Source organism: Lemur catta, chromosome 1 (genome assembly GCF_020740605.2).
Source record: "Lemur catta isolate mLemCat1 chromosome 1, mLemCat1.pri, whole genome shotgun sequence".
NCBI lineage: Eukaryota > Metazoa > Chordata > Mammalia > Primates > Lemuridae > Lemur > Lemur catta.
The window spans coordinates 96,713,133-96,738,620 of NC_059128.1; the positions used below are offsets into that span (position 1 = coordinate 96,713,133).

Consider the following 25,488-nt stretch of genomic DNA (forward strand, 5'->3'; position numbering starts at 1 on the left):
ACACGTGCTGGTTTATGCCCCTCTGGTTTTACACGTTAGCTCTCTCAACACTGTCCTTGTTGCAATGGCAAATTAAATGGGCAAGTTCCCGCGCCTCACTCTCCTCATCTGTAAATACAGATAATAGTAGTACCTGTCAGGGTTGTTGTGAGAATTAAGTAACTAAGTCCTGGTAACGCTTGGAACATTGCCTTGCTTATAGTAAGAACTCAATAAGCATGAGCTATTATTATTGTAATCCACAGGCAAGGGAGCAAATACCCTGATAAAAGGAAATATTTCACATGGAAGTATTCGTATTTTAAGATGCATTAATTTCCCCAGGGGTGAGAAGGGACTGAAAGGGGCCACAAGACTGGCTTCTGGGGTGCAGGTCACGTTGCTTTTTGGGTGCTAGCGCCACAGGTGTGTTTGTTCAATTATGAAAATGCATCCTGCTGTTCACTTGAGATTTGTGCACTTAATATGCACGGTCTCCTAGGACCTTCATGGATGGCTCTGTGAAGCACGCCATGAAGGGCAGGCATCATCATCCGCACTTGCAAACAAGAAACAGGCAAGGACAGCTATTTTCATGTAGCCAGAGGGGTAGCAGGGGGTGGGTGTGGGGAAGTTTCAGGCTGATTCTTCTTTAGGGAGAGCGCAGTGAGAACAGTACCTGACTCCAGGTAAAGCTCATCAAATAGTTGTGAATGGTTCCTGTAAATACTGCCCTTCCCCCGGCGCGCACAGACTCCCGGCCGGCCGGGGACTCGCGCCGCTGCCCGCTCACACGGCCGGCCCCACGAGTGGGCGCCCCGGGGGAGACCCGCGCGCCGGCGCCCCGCGGCCGCGGCGGGGGAATGGCGCCCGGCCCGGGCCAATGATCGCAGCGGAATCTCTTTCATTCAGCGCGGGGCCCGGCTCCAGCCCGGAAAGGGGCGGGGCGCCGCGCCGGGGGTGGGGCCGCCGCGCGCCGGGGAGAGGGCGGTGCCGGCCCCGCACCCCGGCCAATCGGCGCCGCAACCGGGGGGGGAGGGGGGACCAGGCCTTTTTTCCCCCTCCGCGCGGGACCAATCCCGACTTTACAAGCTTGAACTTTTGCCACCCTCGGACGAGCTAGCGCGCCCGAGGAGGTACCCCGCCGCGCCGGCTCCAGGGGCAGGAGCGGCCTTAACCCTTCCCGCGCCGGGCGTCCGGCTGCCGCCGCCGCGCCCCCAACCCACCCCCGCTTTCGTAAGGAAACGTCGCTAGGGAAAGCTCGACCCCTCACCCACAGCCCTCTCTCTCCGAGATGCAGAGAAACTGGCGAAGGGGGAGGAAGGAGTGCCCGGCCTCGAGGGGGGGCCCGGGACCTCCGGCGGCCCGCCTAGCTCCGAGGGAGGGCTGTGGTGGCCGAAAGGAGCCAACGGGGAGACACTCCCTGCCTCTACCCCACCCTCTCCAACTCCTCGCCTGCGGCGAGTCTGGAGCCCCAGTGCGTGCAGCGTCCCGCGCTCCCTGTTTGGCCCAGCAGAGCGACCCCGACTCTGTACAGCCGTCATGCCGTCACGCAAGATCCGCTACCCCAATATAGCTACCCCCTGCTCCCCAGAGACGCAATCCAGGAAGGCAGACACGCACACCCATTTCTATTAGCCTGCCCTGGGATGGGGGTTTGGACCAACCCTAAAGTGCAATGTGTGTTTGTAAGTTTGTGCACAAGCCAGGGAGAGTCAAAGCGTCCCGGTTGCTTCCGAGTCTCGGGGGGTCCGCCGAGTCCTCTCGCGCCTGCCGGTGGTTTGTGTAACCGTGTGTGTGTGTTTGTGCGTGTGTGTGCGTGTGCTCGCTCACATCCGTGCCCCGGGCGCAACGCGAGCCAGAGAGCCGGCCGCGGGCGCTGTCAGGCCCGGGGCGGGGGTGCCGGGGCGGGCGTGGGGCGGGGGCCCGGGCTCGGCCCGCCCCGGGAGCCGGCCCCTTGGAGCCTCCGGCCCTGCAATGGGACGTGTTCTCCTTTAAGAGTTAAGAAACTTGAAACCTTGTTTGCGCAACAATCAGCGCCGCGGAGCCGCCAAAGTGTCTAGACTGGCATATGATGGGAGGCAGCCAATGACTCCACGGCGCTCCTCCGGGGGCCCTCAGTGTGCGTTTGAGGAGAACAAAAAAGAGAGAGAGAGAGCAGAGCTGGGGAGCGATCGAGGGAACGGAGCCGAGAGAAAGAGCCGCCGGGCGCTGCCTCGCCAGACCTCGCAGGGACCGCGGGGCCACGGGGAGGCACTTTTGTGGAGGGGGGAGGGGGGCAGACCTCGGCAGCCGCGGCGCCCTGAGCGTCCGAGCGCAGCGTGGGGCAGGCTGCGACCTCTGCCTCTGTGGATTGCATTTTTAATTAAGGATTCCCAGCAGCTCTTTGGGATTTTTACAGCTTCCACTCATGTGTTGACACCCGCGTTCTGGAGAAACTCGCTCCAAGTGCATCTAGCTCCTGGGACCCGAGACGGAGTTGGCCTTTCGTGCATGCAAATCCAGGGATTTGGGTTTTGTTTGGGATTTCTTTTTCTTTCTTTTCCTTTTTTTTTTCTTCTTTTTGCAGGGAGTAAGAAGGGAGCTGAGGATATCAACAAGCCTGTCTTTTGGATCCTGCAGGAAAAGCGCATGTAGTTTGCGCTAGGGTTTTAAAGGCAGGACTTTCCAGACGCATTTCGGGGTTCGGCGCGAGCACTTTCTGCTGATGGGCCAGCCGCGCAACTTTTGAAGGCTCGCCGGCCCATGCGGGGTCTCTCTGGCGGCGCGCCGCCTGCAGCCCCCTGGAAGCGCGGGGGCTGGAGTTGTTGAGCAGCCCAGCCGCCGCGGTCCATGTAGCCGCTGGCCCGCCGCGGACTGCGGCTCGGTGCGCGCGTTCCCCGCCGTCCCGCCCGGCTTGCTCCCTCATGTTGCAGCCCTGCGGCGCCCCTTCGACGACAGGCTGTGCGCGGTCTGCACGGCGCTCCTCGGCGGAGCTTCATGTGGGGCTGCGGCCCGCGCAGCCGGCGCCTCGCTGAGGGAACGGACCCCCGGTAACCGGAGACCGCCTCCCCCCCACCCCCGGCGCCAAAGGATATCGTATGTTCAGGTCCAAACGCTCGGGGCTGGTGCGGCGACTTTGGCGAAGTCGTGTAGTCCCCGACCGGGAGGAAGGCGGCAGCGGCGGCGGTGGCGGCGGCGGCGAGGATGGGAGCTTGGGCAGCCGAGCTGAGCCGGCCCCACGGGCACGAGAGGGCGGAGGCTGCGGCCGCTCCGAAGTCCGCCCGGTAGCCCCGAGGCGGCCCCGGGACGCGGTGGGACAGCGAGGCGCCCAGAGCGCGGGGAGGCGCCGGCGCGCGGGCGGCCCCCCGAGGCCCATGTCGGAGCCGGGGGCCGGCTCTGGGGGCTCCCTGCTGGACGTGGCGGAGCCGGGAGGCCCGGGCTGGCTGCCGGAGAGCGACTGCGAGACGGTGACCTGCTGTCTCTTCTCGGAGCGGGACGCCGCTGGCGCGCCGCGGGACGCCAGCGACCCCCTGGCCGAGGCGGCCCTGGAGCCGGCGGGCGGCGGGCGGAGTCGCGAAGCTCGCTCGCGGCTGCTGCTGCTCGAGCAGGAACTCAAAACGGTCACGTACTCGCTGCTGAAGCGGCTCAAGGAGCGCTCTCTGGACACGCTGCTGGAGGCGGTGGAGTCCCGCGGCGGCGTGCCGGGCGGCTGCGTGCTGGTGCCGCGCGCCGATCTCCGCCTGGGCGGCCAGCCCGCGCCGCCGCAGCTGCTGCTCGGCCGCCTCTTCCGCTGGCCCGACCTGCAGCACGCCGTGGAGCTGAAGGCCCTGTGCGGCTGCCACAGCTTCGCCGCCGCCGCCGACGGCCCTACAGTGTGCTGCAACCCCTACCACTTCAGCCGGCTCTGCGGGCCAGGTGAGCGCGCCGCGCCGGGCGGGGGCCGCGGGGCCCCCTCTGCGCCCTCTTCTGTGGCTTTCTCTCCATCGGTGACACTGCGGGCGGGCGCAGGTGCGGGGGCCTTTGGAGCGTGGGAGCACTCGGGGAGGCGTCCGAGCACACACATCAAACGGCAGCTTCATCTCAAGGCTTCGGCAAACTTTAAAGGGCACAGGTTGGAGTTTCTCTGTGCAGCTTCAGGGACGGGATGTAAGCTCTAACTTTCGCGGTGAAAGGGCAGGGCAGCTCAAGGAGAAGCCAAAGAAATGGGCTTTGCCCTCTTTCTCCCCACTCCAATTTCTGAATTTACCCCAGTTTGTGCCCAGGCTTCTAGCATTTGTATGCATATGCGTACATATGTGTTATGCTTTTGTATATCCGGGGAGCTATACGTTGCAAAATTGGGTGTAGACCAATCGTAGTTCGTAAAATGTCGCACTTGTGCCTTTGTATGCTTTGGAGCAAACCTTTTGCAGGGTAACCCATCTCTGGAGTGGAGGCCACTCTCTTGCCCTGATTATTCCCAGCATCCCTTGGATGTCAAATGCCAGGGTCCATCATCATTGTCAATTCGTGTCTTCAGCTTTTCTATAGAGTTGAGAGCCTCGGAGGTATCTGCAAGTAGGTGAGGAAACCAGGTATTTTATTAGCTCTGAGAACTGGCCCCCTTCTTTGTTCTCCTCCTGGGATTTCCTGCATACACCCCGCCCCCAGCCTTGCTTACCTGGGCAGGCCCTGGATGCTGGAGCAGAGGTGAGGACAGGCGAGGCCCCAGGGGTATCAGGAGCTTGCAGTGCCCCTGCTGTGACCTCTGCACTGCGGGTGTGGGGGAGGAACACACCTTCTATCCTGTAGGTATCATCTGAGGGAGGTATGTGAATCTATTAGGCAGCATTGGGGGTTTTGCCAGGAGGTGGTGGGGTGGGGGAGGTGGGAGGGTGGTCTGGCAGGGACTTACAGGCTGTTGGGCCTGGGAGGGCTTTGAGTTCCTCCATTCTGACGTCCTTGGAGAGAGTCAGCATCAAGGCTGGGGGCACATAGAGGGTCAGATCACAGGTCTCCTGACTCAGTGTGGAAGGAGAAGGTGGGCCTAGGGTCGTAGATTTGTCCCAGGCGTCTTGTTTGTGTGGGGGGTAGTGGCTAGAGAGGAAAGGAAGTTTCCCCTCAGTGGTGGTTCCTGAATAGAGGGCATTGATGGGGCAGGGGTGGGGAGGGACAGCATTGATCAGGCGTCCTGCCTCCCACATGTCACCCCGAGGATTTAGGGGCTTTGGGCAATCCCTGACCTGTGGCCTGTGCCAGGCTTTCACCTTTTTCCTCTTCCTGACAGCTTCCCCGGGGAAGTGGCTTTCTCTCCTCTGGTACTCCTATCTCCTCCCTGCCTGTGGGGAAAGGAGCCCTATTTGTGGTTTTCTTATCCCTCGTCATTGTTTTTTTTTAGTGGAGGATGGCTGGTGGGGCCCACTCCACTCTTCTAGAAGGCCCTAGTGGGTATTTCCTCTCTCACCATGTCCGTGTGCCAGCAGATGTTTGTTGACCACTTACTCTGAGCCAGGCACTGTGCTGGGTGCTGTAGCTGGCAGAATGGAAATACGAGTAGGATCTGTGCCCTCAGGAAGCATAATCCCATGGGGGAGATGGGGAAGAGATGGGGGGAGATGGGAAGTGGGCAGGGCTGGGTCAGTGGGTCTGAACTACCAGAAGTGGTAGGGGGTGTGTGTGTAATCAGATCACCTGGAGCTCTAACCAGAACGGGGCCTTAGATGATGGTTCAGAGGAGAAGGAGAGGGCCAGCCGAGAGTCAAGGTGCCAGGCAACCTCAGGTGGTGGGCAGGAAGGGGAAGAGTGAAAAAGTTGGAGACAATAGACAGGACCCACTCCTGTTCCTACTGCTTGGAGTAGGAGTTGGTCTGGGTGTTGGTTGGAATTTGGTGGCCTTGGACAGGTACAGGTTGAGGGATGCCTGCAAGCTGCAACAGAACATTTCTTGACCATGGACCTGGTCCTAGGTTCTGCCCAGCCAGTAACCTGCATCTTGACCTTGGATGAATTACCTCTCCTCTCAGTCACCTTACCCGTCAGTGGGGGTGGCTCTGGGAACATTCTCCACATCTGATTCTGGACTTAGTGTGGGAAGTTGACTCCTTCCTTCCCCCAGAAGGAGGTGCTGTTGCAGGGGCTGTAGCACCCTGAGTCTGTTCCCCTGCTTCTTGGCCAGCTGCTGGCCTATGGAGCCCCCATTCAGCTACCTAGGCGGTAGCTGGGGGGACCAAAGATCTGGGAAGAGTTTCCAGTATGTGTCAGGTTGACCCTCTTGTGGCTGGGACTGAGACCTGGGGGATCCCTTTGCTGCCCACCCCACCCCTGCCACCTGGCCGCCAGCCTGGCTCCCTAGCTGGGCGGGTGCATAGCTGGGGCTCAGCAGTGCGTGTGCGTCCTGATAAGAAAGCTGCTCCTTCCAGGTCTCTGGGGGAGAGGCTGGGGCATGGGGCAGACAGACAGACACACACACACACACAGAGCAGGCACACAGCTAAGGAGTAGAGTACACTGGAACGCCCAGCACCGAGGAGGGACATCCACCTGGCACCAGCCACCCCAGCCTCCCAACCTGGCCCCAGTGGCAGGAGGCCCCTTCCTTGGTTGGCAACGTGGACCCCTTCTGTTCAGAGCCAGTCCTGCTCCATCCATCAATGCGCTTCCAGGCCTTGGGGCAAGTTTCCTTTCTCTGGGCCTCTTTTCACCTCTGTGAAGTGAGGGGGGCTTGGACAGAATCCCTGAGGGCTGGTGGTCAGCTAGAGTCCAGGCTATGCAGGCCTTCCTCCCCTCCCTGCCCGTGCCCCGCCGTTTGTCTCAGAAGCTGGGGTCCTCCCTGCCTGTGGTAGTCAGGTCCAGCTCTGCCTGCCGTGCGTGTCGTTCTGTCCCAGGAAAAGCCAGTTCGTTGAGCTCGGTGGGTGCCTATGTGGACGGAAATGTGGAGAAATACTTTAATCACAGCTCTAACCTGTGTTTATAGAGCTCCTTTCTCCTGAAAGTATCCATTAACTTTGGAATAAATCTCCTGCTCTTTGCTTCACCACTTTTTTTTTCTGTAATTATATTCAGTAAATTACTATTATCCAAATTGCGCCCGGGAAAGAGAGACAGCAAGAGAGAGAGAGAACTTTTAAACGACTGGAGGAGGCCGCCTAGGAAAACACAGGGTTCCCAGGCCAGGACTATAGGAATTAGAATGGACTAGAAAGTTTTCCTTTTATTTGGCCTGGCATTATCCCTTTGAAATGAGATCAATTTCAAGTTGGGCTTCCAAGCCCCCGCCCGGCCTGCTCGGCCCCTAGGCCTGCTTGTCTGCTCCTCCTCACTCCTCCTGGAGGTGAGGAAGGGGTGATAATGTGCAGTTTGCCTCTTGCTGGCGCCAGCCGGCTGTGCTGTTTATCTGGCTGCCAGGGGAATCTGGGCAATTAGGCTCAGCCGGCCTTAAAGTGCCAGGAGCTCCTTTTCTGCCTCTCCCGTCCTGGGGCTTAGGGTTGAGCCTTTAGGTTCTAGGGGCAGAAGGGATGGGCACTGGGGAGGCCCCCCTCCCACTATGGCCACCCTTTGGGAGGGGGGGAAACTTGGAGGCCCAGGGAGGCATGTGGATCTTTTCCTAAGCAAGATGCTGAGCTGCAGAGATGGGGGTGGAAGGTAATGTCCCAAACTGAAACCTTGCCAGGCACTGGAAGAGGCTATGAACTCTCTTCTGGCTTTAGAATTTGGGTCTAGATCCCAAAAGGCTGAGTACCCCCTGGGGGCTAACCAGAGGCACGCCTGGGCTGAGCTGAGAGCTAGCCTTCAGGCCCACTGGCCCCTGGCTGACTGCTCTTGCTTGTGAAGGAAGTTGGAGGAGATTCCTGAAGTTGATGCCCCAGGCTATATGTCTGAAGGGGCTGGAGTTTCTGATGTCTCTCTGTTTCTGCCTCTCTTTCTCTTTCTCTCTACCATGTCCATTTCTTTCAGCGGGGCCTGCAAAGCTCTAGGAGTTCTCCCATTAAAGTTTAGAGCATATTGGTTATTATTTTAAAATTAACACACTTTTGCAAGTACTAAGACAACTTGTAAGAAGAGAGTAGACAGAGGGCCTGGTGGCAGCTCATAGTTTCTCTTCTGACCTTTTGTCTCACCCACCAAGTGTCTCAATTGAGTTCCCACTATGTCTACCTGAGTTCGTGTCCTGGGACTCCATTATTCCAGATCTGTGGGGCCCCACCACGTGGGAGTAGAGTGGGAGTGGCAGTTAAGACTTAACCTGGTATTGTTCATAGCACATGTTCCTAACAGCCAAAAAGGAAAAACGACCCAATGTCCATTGCTGATGAATGGACAAAATATGGTACCTCCAAACAATGGAACATCATTCAGCCATAAAAAAGAGTGAAGTACGGTACTGAGAAATGCTACAACATGGAGGAACCTTAAAAACATCATGCTAAATGAAAGAAGCCACTCACAAAAGGCCATGTATTGTATGATTCCATTTATATGAAAAGTCTAGAATAGGCGTCTCTGTAGAGATAGAAAGTAGATTTGTGGCTGCCTAGTGTTTTGGGATCGAGGGGGTATAGGAAGTGACTGCTAATGGGGACAGGGTTTCTTTTCACGGTGATAAAAATGTCCTGTAATTAGATTGTGGTGATGGTTGCACAATTCTATAAATATACTAAAAACCACTGAATTGTATATTTTAAAAGAGTGTTTCTTATGGCGTGTAAATTTTTTCTCATTAAAAAAAGAAAAGAGGGTTACCTGGTATTAGCCTCTAACTGGCCTCTCCTTTAGTTTCGTTGAAGTAGAGTAACATCTGCAGCTACCTTCAGGTGTGGTGTTGGACAGGTCCTTTGCCAGGCTGGACCTCAGTTTCCCTGTCAGTAAAAAGAGTTGAGTTGGGTGAACCCTAAGGCCCTTTCTGTCTCTAACATTGTAAATCCCTGTGTTGTGGGGTGGAGTCTATAAGCCTTCATGTTTTTTTATTGTTCAGAATGGAATTTAGTGATAGCTCTCAGTCTCTGTGGTTAAAGAATTCTGTGCAAACCATTTTGCTGGAGCAAACGGGGGCCTGGTGAGTTCCCTCCTGAAAGCTTTGTAGTTTCCTCACTAGCTGGCGTGCCTGATGGTTTAGGTTCATGGATTTTCTTTCTGTCTCACTCATAACACTAAAACCCCCAACTTGGGCATGTCATGGGTTACAACTCAAGGCCTAGGTGGCTCCTGCAGGGGGACTTCATGAGCCCTTCCTGCCCCCTACCTTTTGGGTCCCATGTTAGCAGCTTCTGGAAGAAATGCTTGGGTTGGTTACAGGGCATTGACTCCAGCTGCCACTGCCCATTGCTGCCAAGTTTCACTTTTGGGGACAAATCTGGGGGATGGGGGCAAATGTCCAGAGTTCTGTGCCATATGTAGTCTGGGCCTCAGCCAACCCAATCAGATTTTTGCAAAAGTAACCCTAATAGAGGAATTACAGGCTTTCTGCCAAGTTCTTGGGAGTAGTGGAAAGGACGTGAGGCTGGGACAGAGACCTGGCTCTAGTCCTGGCTCACACCCAGCTCCTGAGGGAGTCACTTCCACTTGCCAGGCCTCAGTCTCCTGCTCTGTGCAGTGGAAGGACTGGCCTTAATTCTCTTTCCCCGTGGAGCTCCAGCCCTTCCTGTGTCATGCCCCTTGTCCTGGGAGGCTGGCCAGAGGGTCCCCTCGGTCCTCTTTCTCCACATCTTTGTCCACAGATGCATCCACCTTTACCATTATACTCATGATTATTGTCTTTGTCCCCATTTCGCGAGCACTTTCTGTGCAGGTGGTGTGCTAGACCCAGCAGGGGTGAAGCGGGGTGTAAGTCAAGGTGCCTCTTGACTCCCCATCTCATTGGGCTTTAGGCAGAGTCAGGCCTGGGCCTCAAGTCCCAGGTCCATCATAATTGGCTGGGGGACATGGACAAGTCAGTTTTCTCATCTGTAAAATAGGAATAATAATGCCATCTTATTTATTTCTTTATTTTTGAGAAAGGATTAAGTAAAAATAGGTGCCTGACGACCATGATTAACCACTCTGTACCTGAGCTCTAAAGGAATAAAATTCAGTAAATAAAATTGAAGGTGCATGGCATGAAGCAAGACACAGGGTAGGCATCAAGCACATGTTTGTGTCTTTCCCAGTGGCTGCTCTGTGATTCACTTTTTCTTCTCCCTAACCCCTGTCCACAAAAGAGTCCCTGTTTCTAGACCTCAGAGCCTTCACTTTGTTGAAGTAACTTCAGGCTGGAAAGGCCAGGGTAGGGAAGAGATGGAGACTTGTTGGGTGTATGGAGCAAAACAAATGCTCCTGCAACTAATTGTGCCTTATTATAATTGCGAAAAACCCTTATTACCCCTTGTGTCATTACTGATACCTGCCTAATAATAGTTATTACCACTTTATTACCACTGAGAGTTTGTTTTAGTTTGCGATTTGATTGTGTTTAGTTTCATTTACAGAAAATGAAGGGTCATTTTACTCATGCAAATTGTTACTTAGTTTAGCAAATTGTTACTTCCAGTAAAGCAAGAGGCTAAGGAATTCTTCTGAAGGCAAAGTATATGTTTTTAAGGAGGAGTATTTTAGGCAAATGAAAAGGAAACCCAAAGAAAAATACCATAGACAATAAGGAATCACAGAGTCTGAGCTGGAAGGCTGGAGAGAGCTTGTGTTCCACTCCTGCCCCTCAGAAAGTGGGGGACTGAGGCCAAGAGCTGGCAGGGACTGGTTTAGGGCCTCCTATCAAGGCATCGGAGCTGGGTTTGGCTTTCTGGCTCCCAACCAGTTTGACCATCCTCCCCATACCCAAGAATATTAGTTCTAATGCAGCTCCTTTGCAAACGAGTTTCTGTTTCTGGGCTTTTGCACTCAGCTCTGAGTAGGCTTGCCAAATTTAGCAAATAAAATACAGGATGCCTAGTTAAATTTGAATTTCAAGTAAACAACACATAATATTTCTGCATAAGTATGTCACAAATATTGCAAGGGACATACTTATACTGAAAAATTATGCCATGTTTATCCCAAATTAGATTGAACTGAGCGTCCCGTATTTTGTCTGGCAACCCTAGCTCTGAATTCCCCTGCACTTGTATTTCTCTTGTGATAGTAATAATAGTTACTGTTACTATACTGGAGGTATTTTTCTACAGTGCCAAGTTACATACATTGTCCTGGCAAACCTGGGAGATCTGTATCTCATTTTAGAGCTGAGGAATAGGCTCAGAGAGGTGGAGTAATTTTCCTAAGGTCACACAGCCAAAGGTGGCAGGGTAGGGATTGAGCCCAGGTCTGCCTGCACCCCAAGCCTGTGGCTTTAACTGTTTTAATGGATTTGGGCAGCCGAGGTGGTAGGAGAAAAGGAAGCCTTCCTGGGGGATGAGTTTATTATTTGAGGAAACCAATAATTAAAAGCATGTAGAACCCCAGGTGTGAACTCCCCTATCCCGGCAGTGACATGCTGTCTCCTGTCTTCCAGAATCACCGCCACCCCCCTACTCTCGGCTGTCTCCTCCTGACGAGTACAAGCCACTGGGTAAGTACCTTCCTTCCTACCCTTGCAGAGATGTGTCCATTCCTGGCTCCTCTTCAGCCCAGCCTCCGTCTGGCCTCAGCGCTGGAGGGCTGGAGGGGAGGGGTGGAAACTAAGCTGGTTACACTGAAATGGGGTAAAGTTTTACAAACACTCCCACAATTGGGCCAAAGCAGACCCAGCCTCTGCAGCAGGCGATTTACGTCTTGAAATTCCAAGGCTCATCATTAACCTCTCTGTGACCTTTAAACACTGGGCCTGTCGGAGATGAATGGGTTTTGACTTAAGCATCTCGTTGGAGGTGGGTTGGTATTTCTGTGTCTCTTTTCCTCTCTCCCTCCCTCAGCCTTGAGTTGTTCCCTTTAGTGTGTATTAATCAGTAGCATGACAGATAGATCGGGTGTGAGGTCTTTGCTGAGAGGGGCTGTATATTTCCCCCTTCTTTAAGCCGAGGTGTTCACCTGGGCAGAAACAACAATTACAATGTTTGGAAAGAATGTTTATGGGTACACAAAGCCCCTGGCAGGCCTATCGCCCAGGTGAGCTTAGTGGAGGTGGCAATGTCATTTTATACAACTCCCATGCAGAGGCAGAGTGTGTTTCTGTAAAACCTGGGGGCCTAGATGATCAGCCCATATTCTGGGGTAGATGCATGTGGCTTTGAAAAGCAGAGATGGCTTGTTCCCTGGCCCGGCCCTCTGTTTCTGCTAGTGGGATTCAGAGCACGGGTTTGGAGCCAGAGAAGTGATGGAGCCTGTAGAATCCTGGTGGTGGGGCGAGTTAGTTTGTCTCCAGCAGTACCAGGAGGGCAACTTTGTGACCCAGGCAGCTCCTGTGGGACTCAAGTTTTAAAAGTCAGATGGCGTGGCAACGATGCTGAAACATTCCACCGAGTGACCACAAAAAGTGGGTTTTGTTTGGTTTTTGGTAAATGCCTCCTTCCAGTATCACGTCAGTATCATCTGGGAGGTGACTTGTGAGTGTTGTAGACTCTCAGGCATCCACTCGGGTTTTCCTTCCAGGCCGCACCCCCTGTGAAGTCAGAAGCGCCTACCAGGTCCCTTCAGGAGACCTCCCCCGGCAAGGAGGGCAGTGGCTGTCCCAGGAGGGTGTGTGAGTCAGTGGCTAAACCATGGTGGCTTCCCCGTTGTTTGTTCCAGAAGTATGATCATCCCATGGATGGTGGAATTTTAGTTCTTTGGGGAACTGGAGATGTCATCTGTTGGGACCCTGCCACTTAAGAGATGAGGAATCAGGCTGAGGGAGGGGGAGGAGCTGCCCTGCTAATGAGCGGCAGGGTTGAGCCACAAACCCAGAGCAGCCCCCATTCAGGTCGGTGGTTCCCCATCCTTCCTTTGCAGGCCTGTCTCAGCATTTCCGAAGTTGGCATAATTGTACTAGTTCCATTAGAGAAAAAAAAAAAAAGCCCTCGAAAGTTCTGGGTACATGTAGCAGCTCAGTGTGAATGGCAGGCAGGGATCGTTGCCCTGGGGGCTTGTCAGTCAGCTTGTGATACAGCAGCAAAACCGGGACACCACCCAGCCCCACACAGTGACCATTCGGGATCCAGAACCAACAGGTATCCCCGTTCTTTTATAAGTGGGACACCTGAGACCCAGAAAGAGGAAGTGACACTTGCTGGTGGTCATATAGCTCAGCATACCACCTGTTTTAACATGACTTGCAAGCTAAGAACGGCTTTTTTCTTCTAAGCAGTTAAAAAAAAAAATCAAAAGAGGAAGAATATTTCATGACACGTGAAAAATGACATGAAATTCAGATGTCAGTGTCTGGAAGTACAGTTTTACTGGGACACAGCCACACGTGTCTGTTTCCGTGTCGCCTGTGGCTACTTCCGAGCTACGGCGGCAGCACTGAGTAGCTGTAACCGAGAGTGTGTGGTTCGCATAGCTGAAAGTGTGTGCTCTCTTTACAGGGAAGTTGGTGACCCCGCCATTGCTTGACTGATAGTGGAGGTGGGACTCAATCCTGGGGCTCCAGTTTGCAGACAGGGTCCCTCCTTGGGGCTTCAGAAGGGATGGAGGTTGGGGACATTCTTTTCTACAACAGCCACTGTGACACCATCCGGGGCCTCACTAGAAACACTAGATGTGAGGGTTTGGTGAGGGTGCGATAAGGACTTACTAGCTGTGAAAGGTGGAAACCACTTGTCGTTCGGATCCTTCTGGAAACCTCACAGTGCTGTCTGCGTTGGCTCCACAGCAGTTCATGAAGAAGTAGGACTCAGCTTGTAATGTCGCTGCTTCAGATGAGAAATGGCAGCAGGGCTCTGTCTGGGCATCGAGCACTTTGGGAACGTTAGGTATTAAAGCAAAACTCTTTTAAGAAGTTCTCACTTAGGCATCGAGCATTTCTTTGGTTTTGTTTTGTTTTGAAACATTTTCTGTGTGTCCTTATTTGTCTTCTAACACATTTTACCAGCAGATAACTTTTTCATGCCCTGATAAATAGTCCGAGTTATTTTTTTGTATTATTTTCTTTTCCTTGCATTGTTGCTTTTTCATAAACAAAAAGCCAGTTCACTTCTAAGCCTCTTTGATCACATGAGACCAAAAAACAAAATAAAACCCAGAACACCCAGTCAGCATCTGGCAAGTGGGAAATAAAAAAAAAAAAAAAAAAGGGCCAAGTTGGTTAATGTTTCATCTTCCCACTCCCCAAGCCATGTGGTAAAAGGAAGAAATTCCTGCAGGATTGAATGGAATTCTAGCTAGCTAGGGCCTAGGCTAATGGTGTTGTCCCAGGAATCCCCTGCCTGGAGTGGCTCTGCTGGGCCAGGTGGGGCCAGGTGGGGCTGGCTGAGCCAGACCTGGGTTGTGCTGGGTGGGAAGAGGAGGGATGTGCTCTAGGCCTCCGGGAACATGCCTTCCCACTCTTGGATGGGCCTGTCCCTTAACGGGGACAACACCCATTGCTGGTAGCAGAGGCACGGGCCCAGGAAAAATTTTCCAAGTCTGCCTGTCCCAAAAGGCATTGGCTTGTCAAGCTAGCAGCTCAGTGTTCAAGAGAAATGTGCAAAAGAATTTCCCTTTCCTGTCTAACGGCACTGCAGACAAGGGAAAACAAATAATGCACGCCATATGAAGCACTTAAAACTACTTTAAAAAAAAAATGAACGCCTTAAGAAAAGCAGAGCAGGCATTGGAAGTTGCTCTGTGAGCAGGTTTGGATGTTAGGGAGTGGGGGAGGGGAGACAGAAAACAAAGTTAATCTGAGAGCAAATGCTTGAGCCCTTAATTAGAGGGGTGTAAGCAGGACAGAGTGAGGATGGCTGGTGACTTGTTAAAACAAAGTTTTCCCAGCTCCAGCGGGAGGGAGGAAGGAAGGATAGAAGGAAGGAAGGAAGCAAGAAGGAACAGCTTCAAGAATTTTAATGGTTGTAATTAAGTACAGCAACTGAGAATTGTTTAGGGGCTTAATTTAACTTTACCCAAGGAGGCTCCAAGTTGCTACTTGCTTGGCCCCCTGAACTTGGGTTATTTCTGTGGTCAGAGCAATTGGAACTTTTTCAGGTGCCAGGGTCGCAGCAGTCAGCGTTTTCCAGAAGAGTCCCTGGGCTGGCTGGTCTGGTCTCAGGTAATCCTGGGATGGGGTTACCGAATGGCACCGGAAAGTTGTGAGGGATACGCTGCCCGTTGCAGGCACACACACACATACACACACACACACACGCACATGCACACGCACACGCACACACACACACGCACACACACACTCACACACACATGCACACACACGCACGCACACACGGATGCATGAGAAAGAAGGAAAGAGCAGTGCCCCATGGCCAACTAAGTTCTCTTTCTCTTTCCTCCCGCAGATCTGTCCGATTCCACATTGTCTTACACTGAAACGGAGGCCACCAACTCCCTCGTCACCACTGCTCCGGGTGAATTCTCAGGTTGGCATGTTTTCTCTTTGTGTGTTGCTGTTGTGTTGAACTTTATCCAAGGGGACCGGTGGGGCGGGGGTGCTCGGTGCAAGTCTTTATGTTTCCCCCCTTCTTTTTGTTTCCCTTTCCCTCCCACTTGTTGGATGGGAGGACTGCCAATGTGCTGATTGCTGGTGTTGGTGGGCTTAAGAGCAGTCTGTATGTATGCGTGCAACCTGAAGATGCTAACTTTGAAAGAGCCTGTCCACCATGTTTTAACCAGTTGGCCCTACCTGTCTCTCATGGAAAAATGATAAAAACCTGGCACAGCTCTCCAGCTCTGATTTTAGCAAGGGATCCCCATCCCCAGCTGCAAGAGGCAGCAAAGTGGATGGGTGGCACGTTCGTCCTGTCCCCACTCTGGGGGAGGGACCGACTTGAAGGGTCAGGAGAGAGGGGAGGAGGGGGAAGCATGAGCTTGCAGGGAGGATCTGGCAAGTGAGGGGTTTGCCAAAGGCCAGTGGTTTCTGCGTCTCTCTCTGAGCAGCGCACACTGGGACAGGAAATAGAATGCTGGTTTGGAGCCCCCCAGCGTCTGTAATTAAAAGCTGGCCATAGGGATCCCAGCATTTGGAGGAATATCTATATCAGGCTTCCCTTGAGGAAAGAGAGGTCGATGTAGGGGCAGTGGCAAGGTCTGTGGGGCTCTGTGGGAGCATGGCCTGGAGGTGTGCTGAGTGAGACCCAAGTGGGCACGGATGGGTCACTGTTGGTCTGCATCTGAGCCATCCGTCTCCTCCCATGTCCATGCCACTATAGCAGTAGGACAACAGTCAGCATGGCATTTATTGAGTGTTTACTCTGGGCCAGGCTGTGTCATCAGCCCCTGTGCTTTCTGGGAAAACCGAGAGGTAAAGTGACTTGCCCAGGGTCACATGGTGGCAGAACTTTTATCTCCAAGGTCTACACCCCTCACTACTGTTCTGTCCCCCACTTCTCTGCAAGGGTCAAATGTACCTTTGATAAATGTATTTCCCACAAAGTGTCCCGTCTGTCATCCTTGTCATACTCTCCCCGTGGCTGTAAGGTGACAGTGCTGGCTGCTCACGGCTGCCTGGCCATGAACCCTTCCCCATCCGCTCCCTATTGTCACCACAACCCTGGGAGCCCTCTACAGTATGGTGCTTTCAAAGATGGGGAGCGTGGAAGCCGAAGCAGGGTGCTCGTGGCACAGCTGGTACTGGGGTCCGGGTCTCCTGGGTCCTACTCCAGTCTACCTTCTGGTCTCTGGTGGCCCTTCTGTTTGGGCCACTCCCTTCTCTTCTCTGTGTTTTGACCCTATTTGGTTATAATCTCTTTCCCGCAAAGACCCAGACAGATGAACACAAGTTAACATTTCAATCCATTCTTTTTCCTCTGCACTTATGTGGATGGAGGCCACATATAATTTTGAAGCAAGGGGCTTAAAAGTATTTCTGAATTTATGACTTTATGTCATTGCCAGCCCTCAGAGCGTATTTGGTTTAGGTGGACTGCACTGGCACTGGTCTGGATGGATGGGGAATTTTTTTTATATCCTCTGTCCTGCTCTTGTTAATGGAAACTTTTGTACCTATGTGTACCTAACTGCCTTACAGTTTCAGGGTGTTTGCAGACATGGTCTCAATTGATCCCAGTCATCCCAGAGGGGGCCTGGCGTGTGGCTCGGGTTGGAAGCAGACCCCAGAGCACCTGCAGGAGGCCCCGCCCACTCTGGTTCCTAGGGGACAGCACCCTCTGGAGGCTGGGAGGTCCCCAGAGACATACCCCTCCCCCGTCCCAGGCCATTAGGTTTTGGGGCCCAATGGGCCTGTATTTGGGATTTCTGCCCAGATATCCCAGAGCGGAGTCTCTGGTACTGGACAGTGAGGAGGTCCCTGCTGCTCTTTACTGGGGATGAGGGTTGTGTGGCTCTCATGAGACAGTTTTGCATCCAGTGGCTTGGAATTCTACGGGGCTGAAGGATTTGGGGAGAAAATTTGGGATTTCCTCTGGCAAGGAGATTGGATGAGGTCTTGATGGGCTTTGGTCTGAGTTCTGGGTGGGCTCAGTAGGTGAGTGGAGTTCCCCTTTATGGTCATCCTGGCTCCTTCCAGGGATGATGTGTGTCCCCTCCCCTCGGGGGACTCGCTGTTCGTATTTTCAAGCTTACCCTGTGGGTTAGAGCTGCCCCCTGCCTGCTGGAGCTCGCAGACTTGGGGCTGTGCTGGCTGTCTCGCTGGAGGACATGCTTAGGAAGGGAGGCCTTGGGGTTGGGGGAACGCTCAGACGGGTGACAGGTCTTGGTGGATGATGAAGGCTTGAGTCATCCTGCAAAGATGGAATGCAAGGTTGTGCAGGAGGGCAGGGTGGGAGGTGACCTCAGAAAGGTGAGGGGCAGAGGTGGGCACAGTGTGCGGAGCCAGGCCAGGGCCTTTGTTGTTCAAGGACAGATGATGATGATGGTGCTGATGATGACAGCAGTTGACATTTACTGATGCTCATGACATGCCAGCCACTTCACTGAGTGCCAGCATTTCCCATTTCATTGACTCTCTACCACAACCCAGTGAGACAGGTACTATTCTCTCCATCTTACAAATGAGGAAACTGAGGCTCATTGGTGGGCCGCCTGCCCCAGTTGGAAGTGGCAGGCTTGGGATGTGAGATTAGGCAGCATGACTACCCAGCTCCTACCCTGAGGGCTCTGCCCAGTGGTCCACAGCCAGGGTCCCCATCCCCCTCCCTGAGCCAGACCCCAATGGGGGCAAAGTAGACCAGTCAAAGGAGCCTGGGGGCAGCCGGTCTTGATTTAAATCCCAGGGTGGGGGTGAGAGGGTAGCAAGGGCACAGGGCTGTGTGCTCATCCAGGCCTCCAGGACTCCGCTGGGCACACCTAGCAGACCACCCAGAGATCACACCAGCCAGCTGCCCACCTCCTCCTGCCCTCTGTGTCCTGAGGGGCTGCTGACCCTGGGAGCCTGGTTCATGGCGGTGTCTGGGGACAGGCAGCAGGGTGTCTGCAGCCCCAGGATGGAGACTGCCCTTGTTTGTCTCGCAAAATGACAATCCCAGTGCCTGGCCTAGAGCTGTCTATTTTTATCCTGCTCCAAGGTCTCTGCTTTGCTTTCCTGTCCAGTTGCTGAGGCCACTGTGGGGAATGGTGGGGATTTTGAGGCTCAGTCCAGGCCCAGGCAGGCAAGGACGCATGGGTGGGCAGGGCGAGGGCAGCAGGAAAATCTTGTTTCAGCTCTCTGAATAAATGACGGGACGCTCGCATCTGCTGTCTACACCGCCTCCAAATTTGGAAACGTGACCCCCACTAAACAGATGACAAACTGAAGCTCAGAGGGGGCAGGTGACTTCAGCAAGGATACTTTGGGGGGGGGGCGAGGGTGTTAGAATGGAGATTTTACCAAATCTGAAGATCCTTACGCCTGGAGTCTTCAGTAGGATTTGGGAAAGGTTGAGAAACTAGAGTTCCCTTTTGGGGTGCCTTCAAACTCTGGCACTCTGGTTTCCTGGCCTAACACAGGGCCTGGGCTGCTGTCCCCTGCCTGGGCCAAGGCCCCCTCAGGCCATTCTCTTGTCTGCAACATTTCCATTCCTTTCCCATTCCCTTGATTTCAGTTTAGTCTAGGGAGGAAAGCAAGAGGAGCTAATAAAGAAATTCATACTAAAGTGTGAGTGGCTGGTAGGCAGCCCTTTCCTTTGCAACTTAAAAGTAGAATATGCCATAATTGAAAGAATTGCATGATGAGGGGCAATGTGGGGATGGCAGTTCTGAGGTAGGCTGGGGAGGGAGGGCAGGATCTCCCCCCACCTCCTATTCTAGCCTAGAAGAACAGAATGAGCATGACACAAGGGCTTTATGCCCTGGTGAGGGAAGGAGCCCCAGTCAGGTGGGGCTGGCTGAGGCTCTGGGTCACTTGGCGGGAGCCTGAGGTGGTGGGGCTGCCTGCCTGACTCCGTGCTGTGGGGCGGGGCGTGGGGCACTGGCTTCTGGAGGACCAGCAGCTTCTTTCTGGCATCTTATTCTAGTGCCTGTTGGATAACTGTTCAACTGCTTTACTAAGCACCTGCTGTATGCAAGGCATGGTGTATGTTGCCCATCATGGGGATCAGGCAAGTCCTTTCTGGTGATCTTGGCTGGATGTGCTGGTATCTGAGTCCTCACAGCATGCTGGTTTCTTTAGAGCTATGTGAGTCGGGGCAAGCCCCCCACTTTACCGAGGAGAAGGCCCAGGAAAGGAAGGGAGCCACGAGAGACGACATGGAGAGTTGGGGGCTGAACTGAATGTGGATGCCTTTCTTCCACGAACCAGAGTGTAAACTCTCTGAGGGCAGAGATCATTCTGTAGATTCTTGCATTCTATAGCTTGACAGTTTGGGAACAACGGCTCAGAGAGGTTAGGAGAATGGCTGACGGCCACACAGCAAGCATAAGCAGGTGGAGCCAGGTGGCAACCTAGGTGGGTCCATGCTGCTTGCCCGCTGCCACCTGGTAGGAACTGCCTGCCCTTTTGCTCGTTCCACTCAGCAGACCCTCAAGGTGCCCTGTCAGTGCTACGGCAGCTGGGCGAGGAGTGTGTGTGCAGTATGGCTCCTGCAGTGTCCTTGATCGTAGGCCCAACCATGCATCTAACACCCTCGTCTAACGCAGACTCTAGAGCTCTGTTTGCCTTGGTACTCAGTTCAGTCGAGCCAGTGTGTACAGAGCCCTCACAGTGGTGACAGGCTCTGTATCAATGGGTTCAAGCCCCAGCACTGCCATTTATTAGTTGTGTGACCTTGGGCCAACCACTCAATTGCTTTGACCCTCAGTTTTCTCACCTGTGAAATGGGAATGATAACAGCATGTCCTTTGTGGTGAGGGTTAAATGAGGTGATGGCCTGTGAATTAGCCAAGACTAGCACATTGCATGTGGTGGGTGTGGCTGTTCAAGTATTCCAGGCACTGGGGTGGGGAGGGCAGAGATGAAAATTACATCATCTCTGCCCTCAAGGTACTCCCAGATAGGTAAAGATACAAAAAGAAACAAGAGGAGGAAGGGATTAGTGATGCATTCTTGGCATGGTAGGAAGGCAGCCCTGGAAGTCTTCCTGAGAGAGGTGGTATCAAGGTTAGGTTTTACAGGATGAGTGGAAGTCTACCAAAGGGGCAGGATTTGGAGCATTCCAGGTAGAAGGACTCGCATATGCAAAGGCCTGGAGGTGTGAAAAGAGCTTGATGTTGAGAAACCAAAGGAGTTTGGAGAGATTGGGAGGCAAAGCACTGACGTTGGTGGGAGATGAGGCAGGGGAAGGCCAGGGCTTAGGTAAGATTTTTTCAAACATTTTTACTGAACTATACAGAGTGCACATGTAAGTGTTTAGCTTAGTGAATTTTCACAAACTGATCACAACTGAGTGATGGGGCCTGGGTAATGTTGCTGCTGCATGGCACCACTCATTGCCTGGGTCTGGGGTGCTGCATGCTGAGTGGTTTGGAAGGGAAGGCGGGAGGGCAGGGGATAGAAGAGGGTTTCATTGGGCTTTGGAGAGCAGGAAGGACGTTTCACCTGGAGCTTGGGGTGAATGGTGCCCTGATACAATCAGACTTGAACCTACATACATCAGTCCCCATGGGTTTAAGGGTGGCTCTTGGGTGTGGCCGTGCCCACTCTGCCTATCTGCGGAGGTCAGGCCCCAGCGTAGGTGGGGGACAGGTTGCCAGACTCAACGCTGAGTCTGGCCAGGACCAGCCTGCTGTTTCTAATTCAGAAATGGCCCCAACCTCCTCGCCTCCCCTGGGCAGGGTGGTAGTGGAGGGGGGCACTGGGCTCCCATCCCGAGGTCGACAGTGTACCCTACCCACCTCGGGCCCTTGCCATGTGTCTTTTTAGCTTTGATCAGCCAAAGGGAAGGAAAAAATCTTCCCACCTTAAAACCTCCTGAGTACCTCACAGAGGGACCCCCTTCTTCCTGGGCTAGGGCAGAGGTATGAGGGTCAGAGGGCAGGGGTAACAGGGGTGACTGCAGAAGTTCTGGGGGACCAGGCAGTTGAGGAGGGCGTCCAGCCAGCCGGGCCTGCCAAGAGGCGATGTGGGGTGATGGACAGTGCGCCAGAGTGGGTTCTGGGCTTGGCTTTGCCCTTTCCCTGCTGTGCGACCTCAGACAGATCCCTGTTCTCGAGTCTCAGTTTGCTCAGCTGTACATTGGGGCCACTGGGTCACTGACCTCAGAGACCCCCTTCGTGCTGCTGTGTTCTGGGCTGTGGGCTCCTGGGCTTTAGCAGGTGGCCAGAGAGGTAAGGCTTCTGGCCTGGGGCATCTGAGCTTCTTTTATCATCACAACTATGGCCAGGCGCAAAGCCATGCAGAGGGAGAGTATTGTTTTCCTGGACCCCCCTCATCTCAGGGTGCTGAAGCTTAGACATTCCAGTGGGGGTACACTGGACTGATGAAGAACCCAAGGCCCAGAGATGGCAACTGACTCACTAGAGGTCACACAGCTTTTAGACTCCCTGGGACCCCTGACAAAGGACCTCAGGGCCATTGTGATTCTTGACTGTAAGCTTTTGAGTGACAAGTCAATGTATTAAATATTTATTCAGAACCTGCATGCCAGTGGCAGGTGATACAAAACGGAGAAAGCCTAGACCTTCCCCTCTAGGTGCTGATGGGCTAGAAGAAGAGGCAGACAACAAGCAAAGAATGGTGAACGACTGTGCTAAGTGCTACCCTAGAGATGTGGCCAAGGCTAAGCGCTAGCACAGAGTCAAGGCAAGGGACTCTGTTGGAGTGGGAATGGGGGTCTTCAGGGAAAGCTTAACAGAGATTAAGGTGATTTAGAGTTGGGTTTTGTAGAGTGAGTAAGAGTTCACTGAGAAGACAACAGACTATAGATTGCTTGTCAGGTAAAAGGAATAGCTTGTGCAAAGGCAAGGAGGCATGCAGCAGCACTGTATGTTCTACGAGTTTGTGAGAGATGGGGGAATGGAAGAAGATGAGTTTAGAGAGCTTGTCCTGAACACTGGAGGAACGAGCTGGAACAGAGGGATCATGGTCATGGGCGCCAGGCAACCCTGGGATATACTTGGTCCTGAAGGACCTTGTTTGGCATCTAGCACTGGGCCTAGCCCTTAGCAGGGGGTCATTGTGGAATCAATGAATGAGTGAGTGAATTTTTGCCTAAGACAAGGAGATCCAGAGAGAGCACATAGAAATGCAGACAGATCATCAGACATATTTGATAATCACAGCTAGCACCGAGCTCTGCGATATTCATTTATGGCATACTCTCAACAATTCTATGAGGTGGCCACTTTTATTAGCCAAATTAAAGGAAGACGTAACTAAGGCTCCGAGAGGTTAAGTAACTTGCCAAAGGTTACCCAGCTAGAAAACAGTAGAACTGGGACTGGAACCCAGGCAGTCTGGCACCTGTTGGGTTCCCCAGTGTCTGATGAGCATCTTCTTTGTCCCTGGAAGATTCGGGACTCAAACGTGGTCTTTCAGCTTCTGGAGCTTCTGTGTCCCTGGGTACCCGAGATTCAGCATGAACTGTCAGCCAGGCCCCTGAGTGGCTCTCGTGGGCTGGTTGGTGGGTGAATGAACGAATGAGCAGAGAGATGGTGGGTGGGCGGGCTTCTGAGAGGAGGCTGCTGGGTGAGGGGTGTTGGTCACCTCCAGGGCTGCTCAGCTCCGAGCTGGTGGCAGACAGCGCTGACCCCTCGCTGCACCTCAGTGGCCTGCATCATCGGGGGAACCGGCAGGTTTTCTGAGGAGACCTGGAATTCCAGAAACTGCGTTTGGTCACATCCAGCCTAATCATAACCATCTGTGTGCCGGGCCCCACAGCCCGCCCTCCTCCTGTCGCCACTGGCGTGCTTTCCACAGGCATCTGTAACAATCGGGAGCAGCGCTCGAAAGTTTCCTTGTCAGGGTAGAGTGGCTGTTGCCAAGAGCTACTTCTTTGATGCAGAAAATATATCCCGAAGGCACTTTGTCAGATGTTTTTATATTAAACATTTTCCCTCCTTGGCCCTTGGCCACCAAGGGAAGCATTGCTTTTCCAGTTGCCCTTTGTGGAAAGAATTCCTGCCACTCACGGGCCAGTTCCCCATGCCCCCAGTCGGGGCCTGGCACCCTCCCACCAGAGAGGGTAAGGCCTGGGGCTGGCACTGACGCGAAGCAGGGCTGCCCTGGCCCGAGGGACGGACCCCCCCCCCCCCCCGCCCCACCGTGTGGTAGCAGTTCCTAGGTCTGGAGAAACAGAGGTCTCATGTCTGGAGTGGACATCAAAGCCACTGTTCCAGATTGCAAGGTGAATCGTTGCCAAGGCTTTAATTGATCTTTAAAAGGAGAGGTGGGGGCTCCCAGATAGGGGCCTGGAAGTCATTTGGATCCCTTGGAGCTGGCCGGGGTAGTGCCAGTGCTGGACAGAGCAGGGAGAGGTTGGGCCTTCCGTGCCAGGCAGGGCAGAGGGAGAGGAAGTTGGCTCCGTCACACAGCCTGAAATCAGAAGGGGCCAGGCTGGGCTGGGCTGGGGACACTGTTGGGCGTCTCAGTAGCCGTGGGAGGCAGCTAAGGTGAGGGGTTTTGCTGGGCAGATGTGGCCAGTGAGGATCACTGGAAGAGGGACTGGGGTGGGGCACAGCTGTTCCGGCTCCGGCCTCTTCGGCAGAATGAGGTGAAATGGGGTGTCCAGCAGGTACCTCCGCAGACAGGGTGCATGTGCCCAGGGTGCCCCAAGACTGGCTCTCCCCGACCGGCGGCCTATCTCCACTCACCTTCCTCAGCCCTGCTGTCCACTGCCTTATGTCTGGCACTGAAGGGAAGGTCCCCAGCCCAGGTGTCCGGTCCTGGCCCTCCACTCAGCAGCTTAGTGGTCTTCTGAAACCACATGTCTGCTCTAGACCTGAGGTTCTGCCCTGAAGACTGAGGGGGCTGCTGGGCCTAAGGGATGTGCGGGGTCCATCCCAGGCCTCCCCCCCAGGATCGCTGGAGAAGAGGGAGCACTGCTTCCAAAGGGAGGACCCCAAGCTGCTCCCTGAGGGCAGATGTTGGGGATGGGGTCAGGAGCTTGACTCTGAGGGCAGGGCCTGAGTCTCCCCTTCCCAGCGCCCAGCTCAGGGCCTGGCATGCAGTAGGTGTTGGGATTGTGTTTGTGATTCACAGAGGGGTGCACTCCCCTGGCCCTCCTCCCAGGGTTCAAAGCAGAACAGAACAGATTTCGCAAAGAGGCTGTGGCTTCCCCACACCCCCGGACTGTCTCAGCTCATGTTGTCGGTCTCTGGCCCAAGGAGACTCTGACTTGGGTTGGGGGGCCGGGGCTGGGATCTCTGGGGCTACCGCTGCTGTTGGAGCTGAGACAGGAGCTGAGGAGGGTGGAGGGGGGCCCAGGCTCTTCAGTAGACAGCCCCCATCTCTTCCCACCTGGCCGCCTGCCTTCTCCCTCACAGGGCAAAGGCCAGAGAGGGCCCCAGGGCCTTCCTCAAGTCTAAAGGTAGTGCCCCCGCCCCCAGTCAGGGGCCCAGGAGACCCAGGTCCTAGTCCTGACTCTGTCCCACATCTCTTGGTAGTCTCAAACTGCTTCCACTTGGTCTGCCCGTCTGTCAAATGGGTCACTTGGTCTAACTCAGTTGTACCTCAGTCCCCTGAAGAGTTTTTGAGAAGTTCAGACGCCATTCCAGAAATGCTTGGGGCTGGACTGGGCATTGGGTTTTTTTTTTGTTTCTTCCCCAGGTGATTCTAACATCCAATCTGGTTAAGGATCCTGGTCGAGATGCACCTGGAAGGGACCCAGGGCACCCAGGCCATCTTCCCCACAGGACAGGAGTCCCTTCTGTGTCTGGGCCCTCGGCGTGTGCTTCTGGGTGTGGGTGCACGCAGTGTCCTGAGACAGCCTGTTCCATTTGTGAGCTGCCCTGGCGCTGGCCCCATCAGCTGGGATCTGTGTCCTGGGGGCTCGCCGTGCGAGAGCACCGAAGAGGTTACGTCTGCCCATCCCTCTGAGTGTCACCAGGCGCTTACGTGGCAGATTCTTTTTTTTTTTTTTTTGAGACAGAGTCTCGCTCTGTTGCCCGGGCTAGAGTGAGTGCTGTGACATCAGCCTCGCTCAC

The 25,488-nt window shown here is 54.2% G+C and overlaps 1 protein-coding gene across 1 annotated transcript in view; it reads left to right on the forward strand.

The window, feature by feature from the left end:
* Window positions 1–1,990: 1,990 nt before the first annotated feature.
* The window catches only part of SMAD6 (SMAD family member 6), a 73,766-nt gene continuing 50,268 nt past the window's right edge, over window positions 1,991–25,488 (forward strand). The window contains exons 1-3 of the mRNA XM_045541534.1: window positions 1,991–3,876; window positions 11,420–11,476; window positions 15,315–15,395. Of these exons, the coding sequence (XP_045397490.1) occupies window positions 3,060–3,876; window positions 11,420–11,476; window positions 15,315–15,395 (955 nt within the window). The 5' untranslated portion in view covers window positions 1,991–3,059. The remainder of the gene's footprint in view (window positions 3,877–11,419; window positions 11,477–15,314; window positions 15,396–25,488) is intronic.